The sequence below is a fragment of the Dermacentor variabilis genome, chromosome 2, assembly GCF_050947875.1.
Source record: "Dermacentor variabilis isolate Ectoservices chromosome 2, ASM5094787v1, whole genome shotgun sequence".
Classification (NCBI taxonomy): Eukaryota; Metazoa; Arthropoda; class Arachnida; order Ixodida; family Ixodidae; genus Dermacentor; species Dermacentor variabilis.
In genome coordinates, this window is record NC_134569.1 from 111,469,561 (window position 1) to 111,492,151 (window position 22,591).

At 45.6% G+C, this 22,591-nt stretch overlaps 1 protein-coding gene across 2 annotated transcripts; it reads right to left on the reverse strand.

Annotated features, from left to right (window-relative positions):
• Positions 1–284: 284 nt before the first annotated feature.
• dock (SH2/SH3 adaptor protein dock) lies at positions 285–22,565 on the reverse strand. Of its 2 annotated transcripts, XM_075681730.1 has the most exons (5): positions 22,319–22,564; positions 21,759–22,231; positions 19,672–19,896; positions 17,815–18,012; positions 285–5,159 (listed from the first exon to the last, which is right to left on the reverse strand). In XM_075681730.1, exons 1-5 carry the CDS (start codon positions 22,335–22,337, stop codon positions 4,959–4,961), a joined length of 1,116 nt encoding a protein of 371 aa, XP_075537845.1. In that variant the 5' UTR covers positions 22,338–22,564; the 3' UTR covers positions 285–4,958. The 2 variants fall into 2 exon arrangements, with proteins under 2 accessions (XP_075537845.1, XP_075537844.1); XM_075681729.1 differs by having other exon boundaries at positions 21,759–22,565.
• Between the last annotated feature and the right edge of the window lie 26 nt (positions 22,566–22,591).

Sequence of the window (22,591 nt, forward strand, 5' to 3'; positions counted from 1 at the left end):
TAGCGAAAGCATTGCCTCTAACATAAGCATTTTAAATTCATAGGGTGCCACCCTACAGGAAGTGGTTTAGGACACCACCTATACTGGCAAAGCATCTAGTAAGCCCTATAAACTGGCTTCAACATGTGGTCTTCTAAAAGTTTTCGCTACTGCTGTTCGAAATGCACAGTTTGACTCTACTGCACTTGCCACAGGTGTACTAACTGGGAACAGTTACGTGATGCTAGCTGTTCCCTGGATTTAGGTGAGAAATTAAGGAAAAAGGACACACGAAACACATTACACAGAGGCTTGTACTTTTTATTCAGAGTCATCAAACCCTTTCAAGTCACACAAAGCAAAATAAATGTTACTCATTCACATGCTTTGCTCATCATTACCATGTCACGCAGCCCCCATCATACAATCCGTCAAATAAATTAAGACAGCCTCGTAAATGCAGTTAGAGCATTTTAAGAGAGCTTTGTGTGTTTGCGTCACCCTTGAATGCTGCCTCATGGTGTATAGACGAGCAGGCAGATAAGATAGGCAGCGGAAGGCCTCTAGCTGCACATACTGCACCTCTGGCAGCCTGTGGGACCTTTGCGTGGAATGTTCAGGCTGCCGCAGCAGAGGGGGTTGGGGAGGGGAAGAGTGGGGAGGGGAACACAGATCTCCCCGACTGGCCTGCTCCGGCTGTGCTCGCGTAATGCCACCACTGCAACACTGAGCGTGAAACTGGGAACAGACCAACACATCGCCATGCTGCCACTACTGCACTGCTCCTGGCAGGTTTCTATAGCACTAAATAGAGGCAACCACAGTTGCAAGTGCTTTCTTCACCTATCAACAAGCCACTTAGTATATAATTTTTTATTTCCTGAACTTTTTCTCGTGGTATTAAAAAGATTAATTCCCAAAGTGCGTGGTAGATCGTGCACGGAGAACACAAAAAAAAAAAAAAAAATGTTGAGAACACCTGCAATATGGCTAACCTCAACAGTTGAACCAGGGCTGCTTCATACACAAGCACAGTAGCAAGGGCTACCGACATCATGGCACCATCAGAATCCACGGCCACACACCGTGAACATAGAAATGATAAAGTAAGATAAAGTAGGTTTGTTCTAATACATGCACCAAGATTACTTCTTGAAAGAACCACTTTGGGCCTAATGCTGGAACAATTAACCTAGACTGAATAACTACCAGAGTTACACTTCCGGAAGATTGAGTAAGCCAGCCTTGGCAAGAACAGAGGTTTGGTTAGGCAGAAAACAATGGAAGAGTGGCAGAGATGCCACTTTGAGATCTTTGCACCAGCTCACCATGATGTCATGGATCTGGACAGCATTTGAAAGTGCCAAGTAAAGGCGCAACTTGGCATCTTTTTGCAACCCAAACAAGGAAACACGGTAAAGTCCATGATGTAACATCACCGGTGCCGTCGTTTTGGCACTTAATACAGAAAGCAAAGCGTGGCCTTGATTTTTTCCATTAAAAATCAACCTTTATATGAGAAATAAAGAATACACAGTGTTGAGAGGATATATACCTACCTAACATAATTTCATGGCGTTAGGTGCCCCTTTGTAAGGGTGTCAGCAGCACAACTCGGAAAGTGAGTTAACACGAAGTGCAGTGACTATAACTTGCAAATATGCTGCATTTGCAAGATTCAAGTATGACAATCTGTAAATATAGTTTGTAAACTGACACCATAATTCAGTACCAACAGTGCTGACAAGCAGAAAGCACCTTAAAAAATCTGGTCTGTGGTATATTATTGCAAGATACAGAGTTGACTTATGCCTTCAAGTGCAGGCATGAGAAATTTCCTTGTCACAGAATAACGGCAGGATATCACTGCCTGCCATCAATGTACAACAAGTGGTCTTTTACTAAGCAACAGGTGCAAGATACTGCATTTGCACAAATTCTTTTACCACACAATTTTTTCCTTATAATTTCCTGTTTAAAAGTGGTCTTCAGGGTACACCTCAAATGATGCTAGGAATACATTTGTTTTTATTTGAAGCACCAGGCTCAACTACCAGGAATCAAAAGTACGGGGGAAAGAAAGCAACCCCACACAACCTCAAGTAGATTTGGAGCAAAGTAATGCAACAGTCGCAGCAGGGCAAGGGCCCACATTGGGCCTTGTTGCTCGCAGGCAGTTGGGAGCAGCTAAGGACAGATTGTAGACAATGAACAGCTTACATGTGCCCATCTACTGGCATTTGTGCATGCCAGTTTCAGCTTTTCTAAGCTTGTGCCTGAGGTTGCTGTATGGTCATCAGGTCACATTATGACAACTTACTTTTGCTAATGCATGGGATTTCAGTATGCCAAGTGCCACTTCTGATTTGTGATTGTATTATACATACCTGGGCAAGTGTGGTGACTGCACAGGCTTACGGTATACAGAACTTTGACAGAAATCCAGAGGCAGCAATACGTATAAAATGCTTCATGCACTGGTCTTGACAAAGTCTACTTGCCACAGTACAAAGTGCCTGCATATGTAAAAAAGTGTTGAGGGAGGTTTACAGATTTCAGAGTTTCTCCCTCATAGTGCACGATTGTCAGGAGACATGAGGAGGAGGATCAAGAAACACTCAATGCCTACGTCATTTATCAGATAGGAGAGGCATACGTAAACATCCTGCTGTCAAACATGGGATAAAGGTTAGTTCAGCATCAACGAAATGCAATGCATTTTCCGTTTTTCCGTTTCTGCTCCGTTTTTTCCATTTTTCTGCTCCGTTTTTACGTTTTTCTGCTGGCTGCACGCAGGCTCCGATAAGAAAACTGCTCAATCAAAAAATTATCCTGAATGCCAAAGGTATTCCTGCTTATCGGTACATTCGTTCTGCTGTTGTGTTGTGAGGCTGTTCTCTCTCAAGCAAACCAAGGCTGCACTGTGTTTGCTACATCACCATCTGACAGTGTGCAAGGTTGCCAGCAGCACAAGCCCATTCAGAAAGCAACGAACACCCTGAGACAAATTTCTGATTGATTAATTGCACTTCTCACGTAACCTTAAAGTGACCCTTCACCAGGCTGCATCGAAAATTTTGGTTATACACTAGGCGTTATAAAGGGCTTTATGGCGAGCCTTCTATAGCAAGGTTCAGTAGTAGGCGGTAGCAAAGAAACATAGTAAGGTACGGGAGACCCTCACTGCATGCAGTTGCCTCGACCAGAGTGCCAGTTCCTGCAAGTAATGTCCCCTCCTGCCTTCTCCCACATCGGGGCCAAGAGTTGACCTGCTCCGTTTTTGTCCACCCTGGCATCTCCCATATCTTTTCTTTCTCGCTGCATGGTACATCTTCAGAGGTGGATCTGTGCATTGTGCATATCACAGGTATCCTTCAATTGTAAACCTGTTTCCTGCTGATTCACATTTAAGATATTATTAGCTGATTTATATAACATGAGGTGTGCGAACACTCGAAATTTCCAATATGTATTGAATGGTGCTTGCTATTCGGTTAGATTCAAGAATTCACTTTTCGAAATTGTTCGCTATTTGTTTTTGTTAGAATATTCAAGATTCCGAAAACGCTTTGGACTTCCGAGGAAGAGAGACAAAGCAAAGGGTAACTGCTTGCAATAATTTTTCTGCAGGAGACCAGCATTTGTTGCAGAGTTCCCAAGTGCATGTACAAAGTAAATGACCTTTGCTGAGTAATTTCCAGTCATTCAATACGAATGAATGCCTCGCTTCTAGGCAGCCTATGCTCAAATGTGTTTGTCTATTTAGGCAGAGCATTATTCATTTCCTTTACTGATAATGTGAGCCCATGCAGCGTTGCTACAGGGGCCGCTCTCATTGGTCTCCTCCGTCTGCAGAACATGGCAAGCTGCAAACAAGGTCCATGACCAATTCCTCCCACGGCATGAGAAAGCTGCCATGCGGCAGGTGCATCTTGTGTTTTGCCACTGCCGGTGCATCACTTGTGTTTTTTCTCTAGTGTGGCCAAGGATTATTAATTTGCAGGCATAATCATTATCACCACACGATCTCTACACACGGGTGTCTGTATGCAATGCCCAAACCTGGTGAGGGGCCCTTTACATTCACCATAGTGCTGCTACCTAATTTCTGGAAGCTTGATACCAGCATCAACACTATGAGAGTTATGAGACATTTTAAAAAACATCTAAAAGCCACATGCTCAAGTACTCAATTTGTTCAGCTCCGTTCTCCAATGGAAATGAAGTACGTACATCCACATAGCAATGCTCAGGAGTACCTGTGCTGTGGCATGCATGCTTGTTCTCTGCATACTCCTTCTGATGTGTCGTTACCTGCGTAACTGCTACAACAAAGCAGATGAAAGAGAGCATCCTTTTTCTTGCAGTGGTCAAGGTCAGCCAAGGCTGTTCAGCATAGAGTAGCGGATGAAACCACGTAAAGGCTTCTACAACCGGGCCAGTTCGCCTTATAACAAGACCTCAATATTTTTCTTCCAGTGCCCGAGACCAACTAAAGCAGTTCAGAAATCTACTTTCCAACTCGCTTGTACAACCTGTACTGCAGTCTTAGATATGTGAAATACCATGTTAAGAAGCAGTGTCTGCACTACACAGGAGCAGTGCGATGACATTACACTGCCCGGAGCTCCTGCCGTGGGTCCAGGCTTTGCGACGGCGCATGGGACACAGCAGTGCAGCAACCCATTCTTCGATCTGCCTATTCTGCAACCTACTCTGCAGTTCTAGATCTGCCAGCAATGCGTGGCTAGCCCCTGCCTCTCCCTGCAGTTAACAGCAAAGGTGCAAGCTTCCTCATTTTACCAGCAGCGCGCAACTCCTCAAGACGTTGAGCACAGCACAGCCTGAGTGGGCCAGGCCTAAGAGACCTTACAATGGCGGACAAGCACGACGGCACTGACTAGTAAGTAGGAGAGACGCGTACAAACTGGGGCCATGATTGGCCTCGTAGAAAAGATTGGCAGCGTCAGCCACCGGGGTCAGGGTTTGCGAAAGGGCCGCACCAGATACATCTTGTCCCCCTTGGGGCTGGTGTAGATAGGTGCCCGTTTGTAGTGCTCCACAAGATCGTCCAAATTGGAGAACCTCCGCTGACCAATGCAGTACACACCATCCTCCACGTGGACGCGGAAGTGCTTGTTGCGTTGCGGTGCCTTGAGGGATACAGAGAGATCGCCAACCTGTGAGAAACGAAGTCACAAAGCTAAAGCAAAGCCTAATGATGGAATGGCACATAAAGTAAACCATGGCACTACATAGTGTTCAATATTTTCTGTAAACACCATGCAAGGTTTACCTATACAGCATCAGACAGCTTGACGCTTTGCAGTCATGACAGCTTTAACCCTTTGCGGACATCTTGGTGAGCAACTATTTCGTGCGCAGTAGGCAATTTATTTCTGAATCTTTTCTTTATCCATGTGCAGGGGTGGGACTACCCAAAGTCATTTTTAGGCAGTTTTTGGAGCAAGTAAAATTGCTTTTTGGAGCAGTTTGGAGCAGTCAAAATTGCATTTTGGGGCAGCTTAGAGCAGATCAACCTAGGGCTGGTATGAGGTAAAACTATTTCAATCTGTTTTTATTGTGATAGCAATTATATGGACACTCCAAATTCATTTCTGCAGTTGACGTCACTGTGGTCTTCTTTATAAAGTCCAGGGGCGATAACATTGTCACCGTATGGTGTATGCGCAAGTGAAAGCATGCGAGGGTGAGCTGTCGATGGCGGCTCAATCTCATGCACACAAGGGAGGAACGTGCGCATGAAGCGTGCTACCTTCCGCTGTGCGCAAGGCACCTGGGGGAGGTGGCATTATACTCTGGCAGCTGCTGGATATGGTGCGGCCACACGGGCCCTATTTTGAACGCGTGCACTCTCTCTCTAGCCACTCAGTTTGTGTTGAAGAGATAGGCAACACAAAGGTCACTTTGCCTGCTGCTGCTGCCATGCTTCCTCAGGCCAGCATTTTGACAACAAGTGTCTGCAGTCATCAAGTGAAATTTGCTCATATTTGCTTGTGCCTGCATAACACAACGCTTGTTAATTTAGTCAGCAAGTGAGCGTATACAAGTTTACACTGCTGATAAAGCTACCTTCCTTACTTCGTATAGCTGTCTGCTAACTTGCTATTGCAATCGATGCTTTGCCTTTTGGGCAAAACTGCGACTTTTTATTCCAAATCTGCCAGGTCAAAATGGCTCAGGCCATGCCCATATAGGCATGGGAACAGATTGGAATAGCTACAAGTTATATCGGCCCTGGGGAAAGTGACGCCCGCCCGCTAAACCTGCTGCAGCGCCCGCTTCCCTAATATTTCGTTCGCTGCCCAGGGATAGAAGTGGCCAAGGAAGTTTTGGAGCAGCTCTGGCAGCAGCAAATTTGGCACCTTGAAGCAGGTTTGGAGCATGGATTGTCTGTTTTGGAGCAGTAAATATGCGTTTTGGAGCAGCTTGGTGAAAGTCAATATGAATGAAATACAGGCATATGAAGAAAAGGTGTTCTTTATTTCACTTTGCAGAACACTATTCGGTTACGAAAGATCAGTTCTGTGGAATCCCGCAAGGTGAGCAAAATTCAAGACAGAAAAATTGTCATCCACACGACTGTAGCATGAAGCTGCAAAGGAAACCCATACTGGCTTCTCAGAAACCACCATTAAGTTATATGCTGGATTTGCAAATTAAATATGGTCAAGAAAAAAATAAGCAAGTGCTTTCCATCAATTGCGCACACCATGTGTCTATAAGCTTGTGCTGATGTTTGCAGAGCTTTTCTTTTTTCATTATGAACAGGCAACTTGTATTTAATTTTTCAAGAACTAACATATATTCCCTTACTTATTCACTAAGGTGCCAATGCAAAGGTTGTGAAATAAGTCGAGAAATGGCTGACAACAGCGTATATAGCAACCTAGGTCTTCTGCCGTTCTTTTTTTCCTACAATGAAAAAAAAAAGAATATGGTTGAACCCTCTTTCACAGGAATCAGTAGAACACTAAAGTAAAAATGTGTCTTCACAGAAGCTGTTGCATGTTTATTGTACTTGAAGAATTAGGTTGCAAGCAGCCATTGGCGGCACCTTACCACTGCACAAGGATCCTTGACAATTGTCACACAAGCGAAAGTTGTCGAACGACTCATCACCGGGAAACATTTCCTGGAGACACTGCATTGCACGCGCCAGAGCACTGCGCAAGTCCGCCATAAACCACAGGTATTTGCAAACTGTACAAGTGAAACTGAACTGGTTGTTAGTAAATTGCTTCGTGAACTCATGACCCGCTGCAGCGAAAGCTGCACCATTTGCAAATCGGCAACAGTATTGCTTGGCGCGCGGCTTCCTGGTGGCGAGCGGCGTCCTGCTGACAAGTTGTGTCGGCGAAGGTATGAGAATTTTTGGTCCGGCTCCATAGTGTCTTGGGCAGCCAGTTGAGTTGCGACGCGCTCAGCTTCAGGAATGCGAGTAGCAGAGTTCACAGTGTGTGCCCTGAACGCGCGAAAGCATTCTGCTTCACGCTAGAGTGTCTTTCGCCGGACGAAAGCGAGATTCGCCCGTTAAAATTATTGCCTTTCTGCGCCGCTTAGCACAGCAGTTTTCTTAGTTGGTGCCATGGCAAGTGAAGCAGTAGGCGGCGTGCAAGCACTGCTGATGCCTGTTGAAGTCACACTCCATAGGGGACGAGACGTCACAGGCTAATCAGACGCGAAAGAAAAACCATGTGCGGAAATTGCATCACCTCATCAGAATCCCACGTAGGAGCCTACACTGCACTGAGGCTGCCAAAGAGCTTTCTGTCGGCACTCGTTAGTGTCATGATGCAATACTTTGCTTCACCAGTCCTAGATGGCGGCACTATCCCTGTCAAGAATTCACATTTAACGCATTCGCCGTGCACTTCACAACCATTACAGGAAGTTCATCATGGACCCTGGCATAAAACACTTTCATGTTAAAAAGAAGAAAAATTCAGGGATTTTTTCTTTTAATCCTTGTGACAACACGTTCCCACACCAGTAATGTATATGGTCTTAGACATAAACGTTGTCTAGTACCTTTTGTATATTACGAATGTGGAAACCTGGACCATGGTCTCGTAATGGTCTGGAAAGGGAACCATTACACGATCGTGCTACTTCCCGTTCAATGAGGACTGAAGATGCGCGCCAAAAACTGCTGCTGAGGCGAGGAAAAGGTGCAACAGCTCGTTAACAGTTTCCCAAATTGATGAGGCTTGCATAAAGATTGGTGCAATATTTGGGGCACAGAAGCGTTGTCACGGTCACAGCCCTTTCTTTTTCTAACTTTATTTCGCTGGCTTTCTTTCTTGTTGAGTCTTTTTGAATTCTAGGTTGTTTTAAATGCTGTTATAGGTTATTTGTCAACGTCATCCACAGCTTTTCATTGACATCTTATTGGTTAATTAAATATTTAAGCTTAGCTAATTAAGCATATTCATGTACGGTACGGTAGGTACGGTGAACTGCATTTGTGTTGTACCCTCTGGTAAATTTTAATTCTTGGCAACTTTCAGTTAGCAGAATACCTCAGAATAAACTTGAAGTGACATACTGATCATTGCATGTTGGCTAGTATTTCACATCACTTGCCGAGAAAAAGCTCTACGATATTCTTGGAAACAGTAAAGAGATTGTAATCAGAGAAGCAGACAATCGGCTGTCCGCCAGAGCGCCTGGTTTACTCCTACCTCCTCTTCTCTCTGTATGCACCCGCAGTCCAAGCATACAAGCCTAAGTGTGTCTTTCTCTTCATTACACTCAGCCACGCCGCTCCAAGCTGGAGGATGACACAGTCGCGTCCCTGCACCTATGTACTAGAGTTTGCAATGTGACGTCGCTCGTGGTGACACGTGACTTCGAGAATTATTCAAGGTACCATCTGTTATTTGTGTGATCTGTTGCTTGAGTTGACGAAGTGAAGTTTAGAGAAATAATAAAACACACAAACGGAACGTCTGCATGTTTTTTCCTTTACTTTGCACCAAAGCAAGAGAGATGTACTTCCGCTTCGTCCACTTGTTCCCACGGTCGTGCGGTCACGTGCGCAGGTGCCGAAACTATGCCATTTTTCTACTGCGTTCCAGCGCGTGATCCCACTCTGCGATCTGCTTGTTCTGCCTCAGTATTCGTGTAGCACAGAATTATACCGCTAGTCATGTTTCCTTGTGCACAGTGCGCAAAATCGCGCGCTGCGCGAACGAGACAACAGCTCGCACACGACGCCGTCAGCAGAAATGTGCATCGCCGGGGGAAAAAAAAGAAAGAAAAAAAAAAGAGAGAGGAGAAAAAAAAAGTGAAGGTGGAGCCCACGACATGTGTCATGTGATCCTTGAGGTCTGGTATGGGAGAAAGCAGGGAAGGAATTCCGCTTGCAAAGGTTAGACGGGGCGAGTGGAGAGGGAGTCTCGCTATGCAGTGGAGCCCGCCTGCTGAAATCATGGGTTCGCAGCACTGAAATATTTCTATATCGGCTATTAATGAGCAGGCTTGGAAAATTTTTGCAGCAGAACGCTCCCTAGAGGACACGTAACAACTTCCAGCGTATAACAAAAATTTGCTATGGGGTCTGGTGAGGGCTCTTTAAGGCTGTCCTGTGCGCAACCAGCTTCTCTGGGGGTCGGCACGGAGTGTTGTGCTCAGGTCGCATGTCTTGTCGATGATTTATCTCATCACATTCAGCAAAGCACAGCAGGAGATCTTGTACACGGTACAGTGGCTGACCATACTGACGCATCATGCAAACACTGAAATTCTCTGCTCAACCACTGCACTCCTCGTCACAACGGTGCCGGTGATGGATCAAGCATCTCCCAGCTGTGATCCATGGGCAGCTTGGGTGAAAGTGATGATATAGCACTGGATGCCGACACAGAGTTCAAGACCAGTGGCGGGAAAAATGGCCCACATCCAGTGTCTACAGCAGGGCAGGTAGCAAAGCAATTTGCCAAAACCTCTCCAGGTGCAGCTGCAGCAGCGAGATAATCCTGTTTCCATGCTTCGCAGGGTTTTCATCAGTGCAGCTCAGATGCTGTAAATTGTCATGTCAAAGTAGCAGCGGTGGTTTGTTGCGTGTTTATGAGCTGTGGTGGAGCCTCTGGTGCTGGTTCGTGATGTGCAGCCTGGGGTGGGACAACACGGGAGCGGTAGTCGTCATGCACCTGGTGTGGAGCCAACGGCCACACCCAGTGCGCCGGTGTCTGTGGTGGGGCAGCCTGCGGACCTCTCCGTCCAGGCGTTGCTGGGCACCACTGCTGCATCAAGCTGGCACACCACAGGAGCTCTGGCCAGGGAGCAGTGCTGGCCGGGCTCATCGCAGGCATATGTGCACAAGCAGAAACAGTTGTCAAAGCTGCAGTCCCTTCTGCCCAGGACTGGTACTTGTGACCTTCATAGTTGGCATCAGCTCAAAGCCGCCCTGCTGCAACCAGTCATATTGTGTTGTTCCGAGGCAGCCAGTGATGGTAAGGTTGGAGGCAGGCAACCAGATATGGCCGAAACGATGGAGTTCAGCTGCTGCGACAACAGCGAGATAGGCCGCATGAAGTCAGTCAAGCTGCCGGTTGAGCTGCCTATAAAAATGTTCACTGGCTTTCCAGTCTGCATTGTCAACCAATATTTTTAACAAGCTCGATTGAGGCACAATAAAGCCAATGTAAAACAGCAACCAATAGTTAATACGCTGAATGATGGTTGATTAAAATTTTTGGACTCGATCTGCGCAAGTCACGTCGTTAACATTGTTGCCGTGAACGCAACTTCGGAATTTTGCGGTTTCGCCTAACATTTCATTACGACCCCAATATGGCCACAAAGGTTGACTTAATAGGAAGCATTACATGCTTGGCTTGCGTTCTGTGGTGGCAAGAGCCTGATTTTGTGAGCTGTGGCTGGGAAGAAAATAGTGTAATGGCCTGAGTGCAAATCTGAGTGACGATTGTGGCTGCCATTGGATATTTGTGACAAAGACGTTTAATGAAAGCAAGCAGGTCGTTTGTCGGCATGCCGCAGTATCATCCCGGCAACTAGACCTGGCGCACGTGTGAAATAGATTTAGGATGTCACATGCACAGTGTTTGTCTATTAATCGACACAGTTGTACCAATAGAGTGCGAAAGCAAGTGCTAAAATGTATAACAAAACTGATGACTGTACGACCTTATTCATTCAGCGCAGCTTTCCTTCATGACTGCCCTATGAAATGAGCAGCAGTTCAAATCATCTTTAGCTGGTTCGCGTGCATGCAAATGCGTAACACCATCATAAAACATTTATAATGAATTATATAGCACAAAATGCTTTTCTTTTCCTTGTGGCATAGTTACAATTATGCCACCAAACACGCCCACTCTCCAAAGACATGCTGCTGAAATGATTTGCTTAGGCTTGGATTGCAGAGCTAAGCTCTATCAAACACGTCTATGGCTGTGTGGTCACCACTTAACATGCACGTCATGCTAAATTTGGCAACTTCATTTAAAATTATTCTTTTGGTGCAGGTTGGTACAAGATGGTGCAAATGATGCAGCATTTCCATCCCTATTGCAGCACCCTCAGCCTACTTTATGTTGTTTTGTGCTTCAGCTATAGGGAGCACCGGGCCACTTGGCCCATTCAACTGTATTCTAGCACACTCTAAATAGCCGCCCTTGCTGTACCGTCAATAGTGACGACAGCCAGGAGTGCCTGGCCGCACGCATGCCGGCCACTTGCCGGAAGCGCCGAAAAGTTTAGTGTTATAAGAGCGAAAATTACGCGAAACTGTGCGTGAGGTGCCATCATGCAGTGTGCGGCACATGAATGGCTGCACTCTCTTTCGGAGAACGAATCTGCTGGCTGTTTGCAGCCACTACTGAAGCACACATGCCGAAGCCGTTGGGGCACAGCATGGCGCAACTTTCGTCAATTTTCTGTGTTTGGCACGGTTTGGCACATGAATTTGCATTTGTATCAAAATGGGGCAATCGGTGCAGGAATCCCATCCCTGAATGTGTGAAGTGTACAGCATCAAGCAGGCATCATGTCATGGGTGATCATCACAGCATTCATTTCCACTTAACACCCAAAACGCCGCTTTCTCCTTCAGTGCTCTGAGAGGATTCACTAATTGTCTGAAGGCTGAACATGTTCCTTCTCGACACTGAAATCACCTTCAAATTCACTATGAGAGTTCTTTCCCTAAAGCGCATGCAGAGAAACATCACCACGCTTTCACTGCTTTGTGCTATGATAATAATGTATGAACTCCTTCAAGTGTGCCATTAAAGAAGTGTTTCCGTCATATGCAGACGCTGTGAAGTGCAATTATCAAAAGTTAAGAAGTTCCCAAGAGGTACGACAACAACGAAAAAACCAGCACATGCAAGCATGCACTTGTGTCTGGCGCATGCCGACATCTCACCAGAGTGGAATTTTTTTCATGAGTCGAGAGATGTCTGATACATGACTATGTACAGTAAAACCTCACTAACTCGACTTTTGTTAATTGATAGAATCAGATAATTCATACTCATCCTGTGCTCGCGGCAGGCATAAGCATTATTTATTGGACTCTCATTAACCCTTTCAGGGTCGATTTTTTTCACAGTATGTGACTGCCCAGGGTCGATTTTGCAGATTTGAATTCTTCAGAAGGACCTATTTCGAAAAAAATTTACCGTAATTTTTCCAGGGTGACCATAAAGTGAGAAAAAAATATTTTGCGTTGGTATATATGTACTGTTTATTCATAAATAACAACAATAACAAAAGGAAATAAACTTATACGAATTAAAAATTTGACGCATTGTTATACACACAGTTCAAGGTTTTGAAAGCACACACACGAGAATATTTCGCAAGCCTTAAATGCTCCTGCTCTTACACTAATATTTACGTCCATAGCGTAACCTGACTGCGTAGGTGATTGCACTCAAGAAAACTGTGCATGTGTGCCCGTCAAAAAAGCAAAACTTGTGACAAGCTTCCACTAATTTTCATCTTATCGCCAACCTGAGACAAATAGTTTTCCAGAGTCTTCAAAAAAAAAAGGAAAGGAAAAACAAACAAAGGAAATGCATGCACGGCGGCATCCTTCGCATATGTGCACCTCTGAGCAATGCATGAGCAAGTAATAGGTGGTAGCCCTTTGAGCTATTAGTAACGAGATAGCCATCAGTTTTGCGAGCACAAGAAGCCGAAACCACCCGCAGAACAAAACCCAAACTAACTGCCACGTGCTCGCGCGCACCAATGCGCAAGCAGCAGTATACAGGTGCTGCAGAGCAAACAAACCATGCAACGAAACCAAGAGAGGGAGGCGCGAGAAAAAAATTCCCTGTATTCTCGCATAGTGGCAGCATATGCCTGGAAAGAAAAGATTAGGAAATTGGCGCGCTTTTTAAACGAGACAGCGCCGTAGATATATGGCATCGACCATTTTGGACTTGTTCGCAGTGCCGTATATTTACATCGACCCTGTAAGGGTTAATTCGGACATATCTGGCCATACACAGGTTAATTCAGACAACTCTCGGAAATTGGTGAGCGTCGCAAATTGGCAAAAGCGGCACTAGCGTCTAACTGAAACAAAGTGGTGGAATACATATTGTCACAGTCATTAGTGGAAATCGCATGTGAACGATGGTAACGGCGGAACACTTTGTGCCTATTTGTGCCTTTGTATCCCTTATTCTTGCATTTACCACAATGTCTAGCATCGTGTTGGCCACATGCCCTCATAACCATGTACAGTTGGGCCTCGCAATAATGAAATCGGTGGGGAAGACAAAAAATTCACTTTTGCAGGAATTCAGTTGCAAAATGAGACAGCACAGATGGACAATGCATCGCAGAATAAAAGTTTACTGTCAAAATTCTGTTAGCCTACTTGGGCAAGCTTGCGAGGATATAGAACTGTGTTGCTGACAGTACAAAGCGCGCCACATGCGTCAATCAGCAGTGGCAGTGCTGCAGTGGAGCAGTATTCTAGGTAAAGTGCCTTTGGAGATACAATCACTTTTGCGAAATTTTGCATAACTCAGCACAGGACGCAAAGCAACAGTGCTCCACACAGGCAGCAGCATTTTTCCAGCGCACGCTGTCTCCCGTAGGCGCCGATGCGTCCGGTGCTGAGCATGGAAGTGATCATATCTCGTATACCTGAAGGTAGTCTATTTCGATTCTGGCCCCTTCACGCAAATCTACATCTGGCGTCGAATCTGCATGCGATGCCTGTCGGGTGGGACTGAAACCAGTTTTCTTGGAGCAAGGAATGCGTATTCCCAGACGATCGCTCAATTATGGCCCGGTGCGTGGCACTCCATGCAGCGACCGCCATCTCAGGTGCCATAAACAATCCCACGTCGGTGGGATGCGGAATTCATTGTTTTTGTGGCATTTCTCTCACCGAAGTGTACATTACGCACTATACTAGTTGTGCAATAACCATCGTTACATGTCGGTAGCGACTTACTGCCGCTTCAAACGAGCGATCAACAAAAAGGTGGCGGCCATGACGTGTTTTCGGCGCAATCGCTTCAGGCGCTTGGCTGTTTTTGTAAACAAACGTGGCGGCGTCCACGCAAGGTATATTATGCAATTTTAGCACAAAGCAATCACGTTTAAGCACATTTTGGAGCCTGCTAGCCTTGTGCGAGTAGGTAATATGCGGGGCTATGTTCCGGCAAATTTTGTTGTTGCGGGATTGTAGTATAGTGACATCTCGTTGTCGAGAGGTACGAAATGCATTGAATCCTATAGCCGTTCACCGGGGATATGAAAATGTTTATTCTCGCGGGATTTCATTATTGTGGGTTTTGCCTGTTGCTGCGATCCGTGATCGCATTGATAGCGACCACAAATTTGTTCACAGCGGTTGTGGCAAACAGTAGCTTTGTTCTGACTCATTGCAACAGCTATGGCTGTGCACACAATGTCACAAACACAGTAGAAGTTGTCGGGGATGAAGAGCATTGTCTACATTGCAATGAAAGAACTATATGTTGGTGACCAGCTCACTTGCGAAAGAATGTTTGTAATGCATATCATGCATCATGATGTGTATGTGCATGACACGTTGTTGATGTATGATGGTAGTGAAAAGTATGCCTCGGATGAGGACGTGTGCCATTGCCGCGCTGCGAAGGAAGTCACGAGGCCTCTGCCACAGCGAGCCTAATCAATCACGAGATAAAGAGAATTGCAGCTTCCACATTGCTTTTGTGCAAAATAGAAACGGGATTTGCCAAGTTATTCAGTAAATACAAGCATGTTAACGTAGTAAGCATTTGTTCATTATTTTCTTGATACCCTCGATAATTCGACATTCAGTTAATTGGGACATTTTTTTAAGTCCTGTAGAATCAGAATTAATGAGGTTTTACTGTACTGCATAGTAATGTGCTCTGATTGCCATGAAGCCACACCTACAGGTAAAATTCTTGTATTACCTGTCCCCATGCCCACTTTGTACAAAAAACTTTTCAATTTTCAGTGACGATTACAGGTGTGACAATATCGCGTAGTTTAGAAAACCTGAAGGTGCCATTGTCATGATAGCCAGATGAAAAAGACATTGGCCATGATGGCCAATGATTTCTTTTATCTTCTATGACTCTTATCACAAGACCATGTTACAAATTCTTGCCATTCGATGGGGAAAAAAGGATCCTTCACACCAATACATGAACACGTGTAGCGGCAATTAACAAGCATGCATTTGTGAGTGTTCCATTATGTATTGAAGTGTTTCACCAGAGTGCACTGGCTATATTGCTGCTGCATATAGGACACAGAAATAAGGGCAACACTTCTTACCAAGTGACATCACACTACTTGCAGACCTTGTTCCTAAAAACTCTACTGCCCTCCTTTACTCTGAACCAAAAGCGCTGCAGCACATGTGAAAACTAAGCTGTGATGCTCATGGAAATGTGGAACTAAGCCAGCTAACTTTACACTTTTGCTGCTGTACTGCAATGCACTGGAGCAAGCTATAAAGCGTTACACAAACCAATTTATTGCAGACAAATTTACCTGTAATAAACCCACTTACACTGAATCGTGCTTAAATACAGAACATGCAAGAACATATCAATATTCATGCAAAATAAATTTCTTATAACGAAAGTTTAGCGTTGTCAGTTTAAGCAAAAAAAAAAAAGGAGATATGCAGATTTCTTTTTTACTAGAATTCAGTTTCAGCTGAAAAGAGTAAGCAAAAGCAAATTTACCAGACTGCTAAGATGGTGATTGTTGCATATCTGCAAGCATACATGCGCTCCAATGCAGAAAACCTGGCAAAGTCAAGTGTCAGCCCACCACCTAAGCGGTCTTTCTTATTTGCATCTAACCTGCTTGAGAAGCTTGGATGGGGGGAGCCCTGGCAGTACGGTGTGTTCTTGCTAGGACATTTCTCTAAAGCTGTTATTCTCTGTACTGAATGCAACTACAACGTTAAAGAGTAGGATCGGCACAGCAGTTATACGGTATGTTCCAGCCCCAACAAACTAAGTGAGCCAAAAAAAAAAGAAGCATGCTTGATGCTAGAAATTATCCACCAAAAGATATGGCAAAAAATCCATCTGGCAAAGTATGTTCATAGAAAAGGCAAACATTTTTTTTTTTTTTTTGTGGAGGAAAAGAAACAAGCAGTATGCTTAATTTTGGAGAAGAAAAAAAAACGCAAACGCTGAGCCATGCTTATAATGAACTGCAAATTGGATAGACTGAGCTCCTATCACTTATATCTAGCGTCATAAAGTCACTCATATGCAGTAGTCGGAACGGGCGGGAATTTTTCTGTCTGTCACACATTTTTCGGTTACTATTGATCGGGTTGCTGTGGTGGTTATATGTACTGTACAAGAGTTTGTTATAAGTCCTCAACGAGAGGCATTTATGAAGTGAATTTCTTGTGTGATGACAACCCAGCCAACCTGTTGCACTACCTGAGGACCCACGAGCAGTCTGTTAAAGGAAGACGCTCCTCGAAACAACTTTTTTATTATTACTTGTAATACAGGTTTCAAAATTCAACCAGTGATACGAGTTTTCTATGCAGATTTCAAATATGTCATTACTTTTTTCTGTAGCTGTTATAGCTTTGAGGTACGTGATGCACAATGGCAAAATATAGTAATCTTTGTGGGCACTTCTTTATGTCCTAAATTTTCACAAAAAGCATCGTGCTGTAGCTTGTTTAGCTCTCTGTATATCGCAAAGTGCCGATGTCTAGCCAAACAGCGTGTGCAATGGAACTAGGCAAAAATATTACAGCATTTCAACTAACTTTTTTTCTCGATCCCCTGAAACATAACCTTGTACTTTTGCAACTTCTACAGGGAGATATTCCAAATTTAAGTAGGTATGAGCACTGTACATACCTTCAAGAGTATGTGTGCCAAATTTCGTTAGTGTTAGACAATTATAAATGCGCAAGGTTATTTTCATGTGATTGTGGAAAAAAAATTTGTTGAAGTGTCCTAATTTTTTTTTCATAGTTGCAGTAATTGTAGGTGCTGTTTGAATATATACTGGCACTTAGCAGTCTACAATGAACTAAATAAGCTACGGCACAAAGCTTTTTGCAAAAATCTATTACCCAATGAAGTGCCCACAAAATTATTCTATTTTGCCACTGTGTATGACATAACTCAAGAACTATAATGGCTACACACAGACCAATGACATACTCGAAATCTGCTTGTAATTCCATATAAGTGGATGGATTTTCAAATCTTCAGTACAAATACTTAAAAAAAAAGTTTTTTTCGAGGCGCGTTTCCCCTTAATTGTCTATCACCATTAACACTGTTTCATCAACAAAGCCTCAAGTCTTACGTTTGTCTCGCTGTCCCGTATGAGGAAGTCCCCATCGACCGCATGGTCATTGAGCACCTGGTCACACTGGGAGCGAGAGATGCTGCCAAAGTACCACTCCTTGGCATGCAGCTCAGGCCGTGGCGCTATGGCTGGCTGCGGCACAGGTGTTGAAGGCTTGGGTGTGGTCGATGCCGACGCTGGAGTCGCCACCACCACCTGGGAAGAATGTCATAGCTTGCTCAGTACCCGCCATATCATTGCAATTATTCCTCCACTATCCGAAATGAATACCGAAAGAAAAGCTAACGACCACGAAGAGGCTTAGTATATAAAAAGCTCAAATGAAAGACCATGAGTATGGATCACAACTTCAAATCATCAGCTGCAAAAAAAAAAAAAAAAAAAAAAGACAGAACACTAATGAAGATGCAGCATACACATTGCACAAAAGGCTACTTGAAACGACTAACTTTTTCCCCAAGATGAAAAGACAACTCAGTGGCACACTTTTCCAATGACAATGGTTTCATTGTTTCTTACTGGGGGGATCAAATGAATGAAGAAACACTGGAGAAGTTATGTGGTCATTCGAGGTTACTAGGTTGATAATGGAGCAAATGCTCCCTTATGTTGAATTCCAATGGCGGAATCGGAGCAGCCGACGGACTCGGCGAGTGAGCATTCGACTCTGGCGTAGAGCAATGCCTCCGAATCCGTGAGTGGAACACAACCTGCGCCGCCGGAGCAAGGCGGAAGCGGAACTTATATCGTCGAGTTACCCAAAGCCTTGCGTGTTGTCATTTCCTTCCGCTGTTTGCTGCCAGCACCGCCGCACCGGTCACTTGTCTCTTAAGCGCCATTCACCTGTCGTTTCTTTAAAAGTGCAGAATGGATATCTTGCCAAGTGTGCAGCAGCTTGCTTCCTTGCGAGTCGTGACCGGTGGCACCTCCCAGCAGACAAACATGGTAAAGAAAATACGTCACGCAGAGTTCCGGTCCACTCCGCCGATTTTGGCGGAGCATCTTTTTCTGCTCCACGGAGTTACTCCCGCTCTGAATCCACTCCGACTTTCTCATTGGAACAAACTTGCCCCGAAACAAGCAGAAAAACTTGCTCCGACTCCGCCATTGGAATTCAACATTAGATCTACTGTTTGAAGCTGGTTGAGGCCAAGAACTTTTCGAACAACCTTCATAGCTTGCCTAGCGAGTGCAGAAGCGCTGTGTAGTTTGGAGACATGAATCTGAGATCAAGTTGCATGCCAAGGAACTGCACACAACAGTTTTGTTATGCTTCCACAGAAGCATAGGATCTACCAGAGGCAAAAATTGGGTAATTTGCATCCATTTTGGCTCTTTTAACCTTCAAGGCTGGAGTAGGAAGTGATATTTTGTCACGTCACTGGCTAGATTTACATAAAAAAAATATGCTTTGTTAGAACAGAGAGAGAGAAAACACTTATTTCTTGTGATGCTTGGCCTGCATAACAGTTATAGATAAATGTTGGTGGTGCATTGCATGAAGACAAAGAAAATGGATAGGTGCAGCCTTATGCCTTCATTATAAAATATGAGATTATCAGTAGCAAACTACTTCACTAAACACACACACAGACACACAAACACACACACACACACACACACACACACACACACACACACACACACACACACACACACACACACACACACACACACACACAATGGTAACTTTTCTTTTTTGTGCCCTTCACATAAGTATACATTACAGATCATAAAATAATTGGGACATACAAGCCCAGATAGGAAAAGGTAGTTCCATGCCAGAGGCATTCAAATGTACAAATAAGAATGAATGCAGAGGACATCGTCACAAGGCATCGCGATTGCACCTACCTGCACATAGTTTTTGGGCACCAGACCAGTGTCACCTGACTGGTTGCGTGCTTTCCACCAGTCAGGGTCGTTCTCTGGCTTCTCTATCACCTCGAGCTGCTCGCCCTTGGTAAAGCTGAGCTCTTCCTCATTTTGCGAGGCAAAGCTGTACAGAGCTACCACCGTCTCCAGCACCACAGGCCCATCAGTTGGTGTGGCCGCCTCATCTGGGCTGGACGCTTCCTCCTGAAATGCGCCAACAGTTGTTTTGCTCTGCAAGCCAGGCGGGACTGCCTGCTGCAATACCTTCTCTAAAAAAATTAAATTCCGGGGTTTTACACGCCAAAACCACATTATGATAATGAGGCACCCTGTAGCAGGGATCTCCAAATTAATTTTGACCACCTCGGGCTTTTTTAACATGCACCTAACTCCAATGGTACATTCGGACGGTCACTACCGCGCACCGACTCAGACTGCAATGATGCAGAGCCCGTTCTTGATCAGAGCCAGCGAAAGCGCGGCCAAGCGGACCATGCAGCCACTCACCAGATCAATCATAGGCCGGAAGAGAAAATGCATCAGCACTTCTGTTGTAAACAAACAATATGCACATGCTCCTTGGCATCGACACGCAAGCTGCCATCACAGATGCCACACTATCAATAAAAGCTGCAGGAGCCACATGACCGGAACTCCGCCAGATCTCGGTTGCGCTCCCAGGTCGAAGGTGAGAGTACCTCCGAGCACACAGAAAGAACCAGCCAAATGTGTACCGCGCACTGAATTTTGACCAGCCAAATGTAACGCACGCCGCCAGAGCGATCTGGAGGGCTCAAAAATGAATAGTAGAATTCACTATAAGTATACAGGCATTTATCCGCCCCACCCCCGTTGAAATACAGCTGCTGTGGACGGAGTCAAACCCACGACCTCGAGCTCAGCTGCGCAATGCCATAGCTACTGCCTACTGTCATTGTACAGGCGGCACAAAATGTAAACAGAGAACAGAGCTGTGGTTTAACTGTATTCATGCGCAAGTTACTAAAATGTTGAAAATTCATTAGCTTGTGCGTGTTGCATACAAGCCCAATACGATTCACAGCTTCCATTGCATGTGTAAATGTATTTTGACCAAAGCATCCTACTGTGTCCAATTTGCTTTTTTGCACTGCCTAAAACATGTGCACTGATGCCATGCAAGGGTACTTGTGCAACACAAACATCACTCAAAATTTTGGTCTGGGCTAGTCTCATTGCCCAAATGGATACAAAAAATGGCACAAGACCCATGGGTTCAGAGAGAGAAAATGGGTCAAAGACTCGTTTTTCTTATCAACCCAAAGCAGTAAGTAGATCACCAAGTGAGTTTCGGTTCAAGTAGACGGCAATGGCATTGTGCATTTTAATTTATCCTGCCATCTAGTTAGAATTTAGTTGAAGTATGGTAGGCAAGTGCTTGTGGTCAACAGACAGTATGTGAGACATGAAACAAAATATAACAAAATTACAGGTGTGGATCACTACACTTGACCAAAGGTACGGCGCGGTCTATTGTTAATGGGAACACACAAGCATGAGGCATCAGTAGACTTCTTTAAGTCCTATACTGCCCCACAATACAGAGGTGTCTTGGATGGCTGCAGTGCACTCTAATGGTTTGTTGCACTATAGAAACCAAGCTTGCTTTGACCACAAGGAAAGGCAGGCAGTGTGTGCCAGCTGATGATATTGCAAACCATTCCTGTCATGTTTGTCTAATCACACAAACATATTTACGAAATTACGGTGTTACAGCATTCCACTGTCAGAGAAAGCATGTTGGTGCGGTACTGTCAAATAGAGCGGCGCTGCGACCATCCATGACATGCTTTACTAGACCTGTCCATGAACTACAGGAGAACGAGACCACCCAAGCATTTGTTAACATCTTGCAAGCGAAGCTCTAGGTGTGGGTGACACGAGCAGGCATGCCGACGAGATTGAGAGTTGGGGCGTCCGTTCCACTTTGCGACCCCTGATGAAATTAGTCCCGTAACGATGCACAAGTGAAGAGGAAACGTAACAAGGCCACTGGCATCCCTACTCGGGAGCCTGGGGAAGCGCACCTGGACGTAGTTTGATGGGAACCATCCTAGGCGGCCGCAGTGCTCGCCCTTCCACCAGCCGTCGCTGGACTTCTCCATGACGAGCACGCGACCGCCTTTAACGAGCGAGATCTCGTCGGCCTGCTTGGCCTCATAGTTGTAACGGACCAGCGCCGTGCCGCAGGCCTCGGCCGGGCCCCCGCCGCCGCCGCCCGGCTCGTCTGCGGCCACGGGCGACGAGGCCGGCGACAGCTTGGCCTCGCTGCGCTTGCGCACCCGGCGCCGGATGCTGTCGAAGAGCGACGGTTTCTCGCGCTTCACGTAGTTGGACGGCACGAAGCCGGCCTGGCGCTGCGCGTTCTGCACCTTCCACCAGTGCTTGCTGTCGTCCAGCAGCACCAGGCGCTCGTGCTTGCGCAGGCTCAGCTCCTGGCTGCCCTGGGCCACGTAGTCGTACTTGGCCACCACGTACGTCTCCTCGTTACCGGCCTTCCCTGGGACGACCACACCAGCATCGCGGGAGGGATCAATGACGGCCGCCGTCACCACCATCCCTGTGGTGGTCCACATGCACTGCTCACCGGACTTGGAGTTCGACATCTTCGGGCGCGATGCGGGCCCCCGCCGGGAATGGGCGCAATTGTTGATAAGGTAATAAATACTAGCCTAAAAGCACCGATTTTAGTCGCATCTTAGTCCTAACCATCACTGAGATTCATGACACTCCGGGAAGCGGAGGAGGCAACAACTCTCCGACGGCGCCCAGACGGGAATTCGCGGGAGAGCACGAGAGCCGTGCGAGACCTACAGTGCTTCCTAGACAAATACGGGAAATGGAAGTCGAGCAAGCCAAG

Coding starts and splice junctions, on each gene's coding strand:
- dock (XM_075681729.1), bottom strand. CDS start 22,337: ATGTCGAACTCCAAGTCCGGTGAGCAGTGCATGTGGACCACCACAGGG. Junction 19,897..21,758: donor TCCCATCAAACTACGTCCAG/GTGCGCTTCCCC, acceptor GGCGCATTTCAG/GAGGAAGCGTCCAGCCCAGA. Junction 5,160..17,814: donor TACGGGACAGCGAGACAAAC/GTAAGACTTGAG, acceptor CGTTTCTCACAG/GTTGGCGATCTCTCTGTATC.